This window comes from Cebus imitator, unplaced genomic scaffold (assembly GCF_001604975.1).
Source record: "Cebus imitator isolate Cc_AM_T3 unplaced genomic scaffold, Cebus_imitator-1.0 Scaffold46, whole genome shotgun sequence".
NCBI lineage: Eukaryota > Metazoa > Chordata > Mammalia > Primates > Cebidae > Cebus > Cebus imitator.
The window spans coordinates 4,855,802-4,864,243 of record NW_016107361.1 but is presented as its reverse complement, the minus strand read 5'-3'; the positions used below and the strand labels follow the sequence as shown (position 1 = coordinate 4,864,243).

Here is an 8,442-nt window from a genome sequence, read left to right as displayed (position 1 = left end):
ATTCTCCTGCCTCAGCCTCCTGAGTAGCTGGGATTACAGGCACGTGCCACCATGCCCAGCTAATTTTTTGTATTTTTAGTAGAGACGGGGTTTCACCATGTTGACCAGGATAGTCTCGATCTCTTGACCTCGTGATCCACCCACCTCGGCCTCCCAAAGTGCTGGGATTACAGGCTTGAGCCACCGCGCCCGGCCCCAACACTGTTTATTTAAGAGACTATCCTTTTTCTATTGTCTGTTCTTAGTGCCCTTGTCAAAGATAAGTTGATTGTATATGTGTGGGCTTATTTCTGGGCTCTCTCTATTCTTCCATTGGCCATGTATCTGTTTTTATGCTTGTATCATCCTATTTTGATTAATATAACTTTGTAAATATAGTTTGGAATGTGGAAGTATGGTGCCTCCAGCTTTGTTCTTTGTAAAAATTGCTTTAGCTTTCAGGGTATTTTATGACTCCGTAAGAAGTTTAGGATCTTTTTTTTTTTCTATTTGATAATTCTAATGGCATTTTTTTACCATTGGAATTTTAATTAGGAATTTTGATAGGAATTGCCTTCAGTCTGTAGATTGCTTTGCATATTTTAATGATAATTCTTTCAATTCATGAACATAAGAATTTTTTCCATTTATTTGTGCTTTTTTCAACTTCTTTCATCAATATGTTATAGTTTTCAATGCAAAGATCTTTCACTTCCTTAGCTAAATTTGTTCCTATGTATTGTATTATTTTTGATGCTAATATGGGATTTTTAAAAAATTCTTTTTTGGATAGTTTGTTGTTACTGTATAGAAATGTTACTGATTGTTTTTATACTTCCGCCAGGAAAAGAAGTACATTTTTAAAAAAGAAAAAAGCAAAACAATGTTGCTGATCTTTTTTTTTTTTAATCCTACAACTTTATAGAATTCACTTATTAATTCTAGTCTTTTTTTTTTTTTTAATTGGATAGCCAGAGTTTTCTACATATAGGATCCTGTCTGTTGCAGAAAGTCATGATTTTCTTTTCTTTTTTTCTGATTTGGATTTTTAAAATTTCTTTTTATTGCCTAATTACTTTGGCTAGGACTTTTAATATGCCATTGAATAGAATTTGAGAGTGAGCATCCTTTTCTTTTTCCTGATTTTAGAGGAAACCTTTTAGTTTTTTACCATTGAGTATAATGTTAGCTGTCAGCTTGTCATATCTATCCTTTATTATGTTGAGGTACATTGATTCTATACTTGATTCTTTGAGAGTTTTTAATCATGAAACATGTTGAATTTTGTCATACTCTTTGTGCATATATTGCATGATCATATAAAGTTATTCATTATTTTGTTAATGTGATGTGTCAAATTTATTGATTCGTGTATGTTGAACCATCCTTGCATCCCAGGGATAAATCCCACTTGCTCACTTGGTCATGGTATATGATCCTTTTAATATGTGTACAGTTTTGTCGCTAGAATTTTATTGAGGATTTTTATATCTATGTTCATCAGGGATATTGGCTTGTAATTTTTCTTTTTTTTTTCCAATTTATTTTTATTTTTTGTAGAGATGGTGTCTCCCTTAATTACCCAGGCTGGTCTTGAACTCCTGGGCTCAAATGGTCCTCCTGCCTCAACCTCCCAAAGTGCTGGGATTACAGGCATGAGCCACTGCACCTGGACAGTTTTTGTTTCATGTAGTGTCTTTGTCTGGCTTTGCTGTCAGAGTAATACTGGCCTCATAGAATGAATTTGAAAATGTTCCCTCCTTTTCAGTTTTCTAGAATAGTTTGAAAGGGATTGATGTTAATTCTTCCTTAAATGTTTTATAGAATTACTAATGAGTCAAACAAGGGTCTGGGTTTTTTCATGAAAAGCGCTTGATTACTGATTCAGTCTTCCTACTTGTTTTGGTCTAGTCAGAATTTCTGTTTATTCATGTTTCAGTTTTGTCAGGTTGTATTTGTTTTTATTTCATAGTACCTTGTTCTTTGCAGACTCCCAGCTCTGTGTCCTCAACTCAGGGATTCCACAGGGTTCTGCCTCGGTTTCTCAATGTTAAGGTGGTTTTAGAAACTTTTTTTTCCATTCTCAATTCTTAGAGACAATTTAAGTAGCACCAAAGTTTACTAATTCAAGTAAGTTAGATATTATTCAATAGCAAAACATTTGAGCTTTGCACTTCTTTAGAGGTATGTTATTGATAATTGGTTTATGACAGCCATGGACTCCATGGCTGTTGGTCTCTTTGAATTTTGTACTTGTAAAAGTTTGGATTCAAACAGGAAAGTAGAAGCTATGTCATGTAGTTCAATAGACAGGGTTTAATTTCTAGAAAATGTTCAAAAATTTTGGAAGAGCTAAAAGGAAACAGGAGAGGGAGAGAAAGTACAAGAATGAATGTGTGCCAGCCTTCTTCCTATTTCTCACTCCTAATCAGAAGGTAATTAGCAAGGGAGAGCACAGATAAAGGGCTGGGACTCTAACTGTGAGCAATGAAATAATCTGTACCCTATATCTTGAAGTGTCAGTTTTGGCAATTTATATTTCTCTTCAAAAGAAGAAAAATTAGTACCTATTTCTTCCATTCTTTAGTATTTTTCTGTCAAAGTTCTCATAAGTTATTATTAAACTATGGTTATTTCTCTTTTCTTAGACTTAATTTTAGAGAATTTATTTCCTTTTCTCTAATTAAGTAAGCTCTTCTTTGTTTTATATTTTGTGCCTAGAATTCTACTTTATATTTATAATTTGAATATAGTGACTACAGTGTCTTGTTGTTCATATTTTTCTGGCATGTTTTCACTTGTCTTTTTGTTGTGCTGTGTGTTATTTTACTTCTGTTTCATATGTATTGCATATACTGAAGTTTTGTACCCTCTCTGATTTGATGTTTTCTTTTTCATAGGTGTTTATCCCATTTTCATATAATATTTAACAGACAGAGTTAGTATCTTTTTTTTTTTTTTTTTTCAAGACAGGCTCTCGCTCTGTCATTCAGGCTGGAGTGCAGTGGCACAGCCATAGCTCACTGTGACCTTGAACTCCTGGGCTAAAGGGAAGCTTCCAACCTCAGCCTCCTGGGTAGCTAGGACTACAGAAACAAGCCACCATATCCAGCTAATGTTTAAATTTAAAAACATAGTTTTCAAATTTTTGGTTAAAAAGTTTTTTTTGTAGAGACACGGTCTTGCTACATTGGCCAGGCTAGTCTCGAGGCTCCTGGCCTCCCACCCTGACCTCCCCAAACACTGGGACTACAGATAGGAGCCACTGTTCCTGGCCTCATTTTTATTTTGTACTTATTTTCAATTGTTATTCATTTTTTGTTCCTTTTTAAAAGAAAAAATGGATAGTGTTAACTTTCTTTAAAAAGCACTTTTGATAATTCAGAAGGTATAAATAGTCTGCTTACTTAAAACCTTCAGTTGGTTAACTTTTGAAACTTAAAAATTATAAACTCAAGTTTATACTTCTTGATATACAAACTTCAGAACTAAAGCTATCTTCTGATTCTTCTATTTGAAAAGTTACCTAAATGTCTTTCCATCGGTCTCTCATTCTTGATTTTTTTTATCCTGTGGGGTTTTTGTCTAGTCTAAAATTAAATTATTATAACTTTAATGTTTTGTAGTTCTTCTTTCAATAATGATGATACTTATATTCTGTTTTGCAAATTTTAATAGTGTTGTTTTTCTGATTGTATTATTGTTCTTTGCCTATGATTAAATTTTTCTAAAATTAAAATTCAGATATTTTTACTTTTTAATATTTTTTTAACCTGTCTATAACTTTTAGCATCAGTGAGTTACTACTGGTAAAATTCAATTTTAAGTAACACTGCTAGCAAGCAGGTTTCTGTATAATGAAGCAATTTTAATGTCTTCAAGTGGCTGACAATGTTTTGTTTCGTAAATTACAAAGAATTAGCTTGCAGCTGGGTGCAGCAGTTTATGCTTATAATCTTAGCACTTTGGGAGACTGGCAGGAGGCTCGCTTGAGGCCAGGAGTCTCAGGCCAGCCTGTGCAACATGGCGAGACCCTGTCTCTCTTTTTTTAAAAAAAGAGAAAGAATTATCTTCCACAAATTATCCTAAATAACAATTTATCTATGCCCTGATCATTGCTATGCTGTAACCAAAGAGCTATCTATATCTGCAAAGTGCTATTCCAGTTTTATTGCAAATATTGAAATGTATCTTTACTTTTATTTGTTTCTTTGTTAAGCATCTGTTAAGATTTTACTGTTCTCTCTTTTAACAAATATCCCATCTACCCAGCTAATTCAAGGAATTAGATCATCCAAACATTTTTTTGGTGTATGACTTCCAACTATTCCTTTTAGGTTAGTGTTTCATTTGTATTACATGTTGCTCTGCTATTTCTGTTATTTTTTCAGTTGAAGGTAGATGTTTATTTTTTCTTCACTATCACAGTATATTATCTAATTCCATGTTAAAAATTTTTTTGCCTGGGCATGGTGGCTTACACCCATAATCCCAGCACTTTGGAAGGCTGAGGAGGGAAGATCATTTGAGCTCAGGAGTTCAACATCAGCCTGGGCAACATAGTGAGAGCTTGTCTCTACTAAACATCAGAATAATTATCTGAACCTAGTGGTGCATGCCTGTAGTCACAGCTCCTTGGAAAGCTGAAGTGGGAGAATCACTTGAGCCTGGGAGGACGAAGCTGCAATGAGCCATGATCGTTCCATTCTACTCCAGCCTGGGTGACAGGGTGAGACCCTGTTTCAAAAAAATTTTTTAAGCCACTTTTATGGCATATGTTTAATTCATGGTTTTATTCTGCAATCATCTTTCCTTTTTTAAAATCTTTTTTCCTACTTCTTCCTTCTTTCCCTCCCTCTTATCTCAAATATCACAGTAAATACTCAAAATATTAAACATGGTACTGCCTTCATTTTGGTTGAGGAGACATTATAAAAAAAACAAACCACCAAGTATACATACAGATAAATAATTGTTTTAAATGCCGAGAAAGAGTAAGACGGAATAGCAACGATTAGACTTACAGGAGATTTAGCGGATTACTAAAGGAAGAGATGGGTCTTGCCAGGTGAAGGTGTGGAAGAGCTTCCACTTAGAAGAGAAAACTTTCAGAAAGAGATTGGAGCTTGATATGTTCAGCAAACTGAAGAAAGAATATTTCTAGCATTTATTTAGCTTGGTAGAGAACGGCAAAACATGAAGTTGGAAGCATAGATTAGAGAACAGATAATGGGAGACTTTATAAATCTTAGGAGTTTGGGCTGGGTGCAGTGGCTCATGCCTACGATCCTAGAACTTTTGGAGGCTGAGGTAGGTGGTGGATCACTTGAGGCCAGGAGTTTGAGACAAGCCTGGGCAACATGGCAAAAGCCCGTCTCTACTAAAAATACAAAAATTAGCCAAGTGTAGTGGCTCACACCTGTAGTCCCAGCTACTTGGGAGGCTGAGACATGAGAATCACTTGAACCCGGGAGATGGAGGTTGTAGTGAGTGGAGATCGTGCCACTGCACTCCAGCCTGGGTGACAGAGCAAGACTCCATCTCAACATAAAAAGATAAAAGAAGGGAGTTTGGATTTTTCTTTAAATGAAAAGGTCAGCCAATGTAGTGTTTTAAGGAAGTCAGTTATATCAAATTTTAATTTTAATTTTATCATTATTATTGCTATTTTAAAGAGAATGGATTGGAAAGGAGCATGAGAGTACACCATTTCGGGGAGGTATTAATAGTCTTAAGTCAGAGAGGATCATAACCTTCAAAGGAGTGGCAGTGGAGATGGAGAGAAGTCGATGGATTTGTAATTGACTTTTGAGACAGAATCTGAAAGACTTGCTGATGAATTGTTCATGGATAAGGGTGTCCTGAGATTGAAAAGAGCAGGGACTTCTACAGAAACACAAAGAATGTTTATTAGCAGCATTGGGGTATTGGGAGTGAGATAGAGCCAGGCTTTTGTTAAAGCTGGAAGATAAATTGAAAGTTCTGATAAGAGGTATGAAGAGTTTTCTAATTACAGAGCAAGAGTTCTTGACGATACAGTGTTCTATAGATAGAGGTTTGAGTTGGATTAGGAGATACTGAGGGCAATGTGGGGTTGACAGAGTGGCAATATATGCATTGAGACCTTAGACTTCCTGTAGTGACTACAGTGAACAGGGCTTTTAGGCAGGTTGGGATGTGCCTTTCTGGGAGAGGAGGGCAATCTGACATAACTGTGTGGTTTTTGGCTTCCAAGAAAGCTTCTCCTCTAGGCTGCAAGGACTCCTATAAAGAATTACAAAAAGTTATTTCCACAAAGCACTTAAAGAATATTTATTTTCTGAAGGTAGAGCACGAACACTGACTCCTCTTACTTTGTGTTTTTTTGTAGTGTTAACATTCTGCTCATGCTATAGAATGTTTTTTCAATACTGCATAGTTTGAAGTGAAAATACTACATGAAAAAGGCAAAGCTACATATATTATAGCTATTTAGTTTATATCTTTAATCCAGGTTTGTATAGTTTTATATTGTTTACATCTTTGTTAAATTTTAGGTTTTAAAATAAGGACTGTATTTTAAATTGCTTTGGTGTTAAGAACATGTTAGTGATTATATTTTCATATTTAAAAGTAAATATGATGGGTTTATAGGCCACACATATGTTCCATGTTGATGATATTTCACAACTAAAAATGAGTCCCCTCTCTAAAATAAGTGTTCTCAAAGATTGTTATTTTTAAAAAACATATAATACAGTATATAAAAAACGAGATTGACAAGTCAGATCCTGGCAAGTGTGTATTGTAACTAAGAATTTGCTTTCTTTAGGCTATAATTTTGCTTTAGATTCTTATGAATTTTGGTTTTTGATTATTACACTGGAATATTAACAGAAGGATAATTCTGTTCCATCACAGGTCAAAAATAATTGTAGAAATAGTAGAAAATTACTATTGTCAATATTGGAAACTAAACCTTGTCCACTTAGAAAATATCTTTTGGACCCAACCTATCATAGGTCTTTAATATTGTTTCTGAATAGAATATTAAATACCTATAGTGAAGAGCATTTCTTTGTTACTTTTTTTTTTTTTTTAAGCATATATGTCAGGAAGTCTAACTAGTAAATGATTTGTTCTTCTATCAGTCTCCAAATGGCCACTGATCCCAAACCTACAATTACATGCCTTTTGCTGTTGAGGCTGTGTGTTGTGCCCTTTAGTGTATTGTGCTAGAATAACTATTGAAATATAAAGGTATTTGTTAAGGAAAGAATGGAGCTATAGATAGAAATCCATAGAATACCAGTATTCACACAGGCAACAAGAGAATAGGTACCAAAGACGGAAAAGGAAGTTTTAGAAATGGAGGAAAACAAGCCAAGATATATGAAAATAAGAAGCTAAGCGAGCCTTCACAGAAGACAGTTTCAGTATGAAGTTGAGTCAGCAGGATCAGATTTCACAGAGAGGCAGGTTAAGATGAAGACGGGAAAATGTCTGTTGCATTTGACCATTAGGAACTGGAGACCATAGTGGGGCATTGGAATGGTGTGGCAGAGCAATATTTCAGTGTTGGAAAACAATTGAGAAGTGATAAAATGAAGACTGCAAATGTGGACGCTTGAGTCCCCTAATCTTTTTCTTAGTTTTCTGTGTGGTCTCTGATTACAGAATTTTGAAGCATTTGTAGTTGAAGTTGAAGATGTTAAGTATGAACCATTCATAGATCTTTGCACAGTTGTCAGAAACCTATTATATTAATGTAATAATTTATATAAAACCAAATATTTAAAGTTTTGAACTCTTAAAGCACAGCCAAATGAAAACCTTTAACGTAAATGTTAATTTTCTTTCTTTTCTCTCTCTTTTTTTTTTTTTGTAAGTCTTGGCTTCTTATGATTCAGCAGACAGAACAACTTAGTAGGATAATGAAGACACATGCAGAGGACTTGAACTCTGGACCCTTACACAGGCTCACCATGATGATTAAGGACAAGCAGCAGGTGAAGAAAAGTTACATAGGTGTTCATCAGCAGATAGAGGCAGAGATGATCAAGGTTTGTTTTTCCATATTGAAGTTCTTTCTTTAAATTGTTTTTCAAATTCATTGAGCCATTTTATCTTATTTGACTTTAAAAATTATTTATTTGTCATTTCCCAACAAGAAATAGGTTTGTGGTCTCTAAAAGTAATATTTTTATTGAATGTAAAGCATTGGTTATAGGATACACTGTTACTGTATATACTGCTAAGGAAGAAAGAAAAAAGAGGCTGCCGATTAAACTGTGACACATAGCTTTCTTATCACTTAGGATTTTTAGTTTTTATTTACTGAAATAGTTCTTTTAGTCTTTTAAAAATAAATTTGTCTTATCTACTACTCTGCATAAATGAAAAAGAAAATAATAGGCAAAATTACTTTGGTATTCTTAAATTTACATATCCCTAATTTTGCTTACATTCAGTCTGTCTCTTCTG

General features: G+C 34.3%; 1 protein-coding gene across 9 annotated transcripts in view; it reads left to right on the top strand.

Moving 5' to 3' along the window:
• The window catches only part of FER (FER tyrosine kinase), a 485,340-nt gene that overhangs the window by 98,716 nt on the left and 378,182 nt on the right, over window positions 1-8,442 (top strand). For 8 of the 9 annotated variants that reach the window (XR_001824818.2, XM_017527225.2, XM_017527227.2 and 5 more), the window contains one exon: window positions 7,848-8,021. The exons of the other annotated variant lie outside the window; for it this stretch is intronic. Coding sequence is in view for 7 of the 8 variants with exons in the window: in XM_017527225.2 (XP_017382714.1) it covers window positions 7,848-8,021 (174 nt within the window). In the remaining variant the exon portion in view is untranslated. The remainder of the gene's footprint in view (window positions 1-7,847; window positions 8,022-8,442) is intronic. 9 annotated transcript variants of the gene reach the window in all.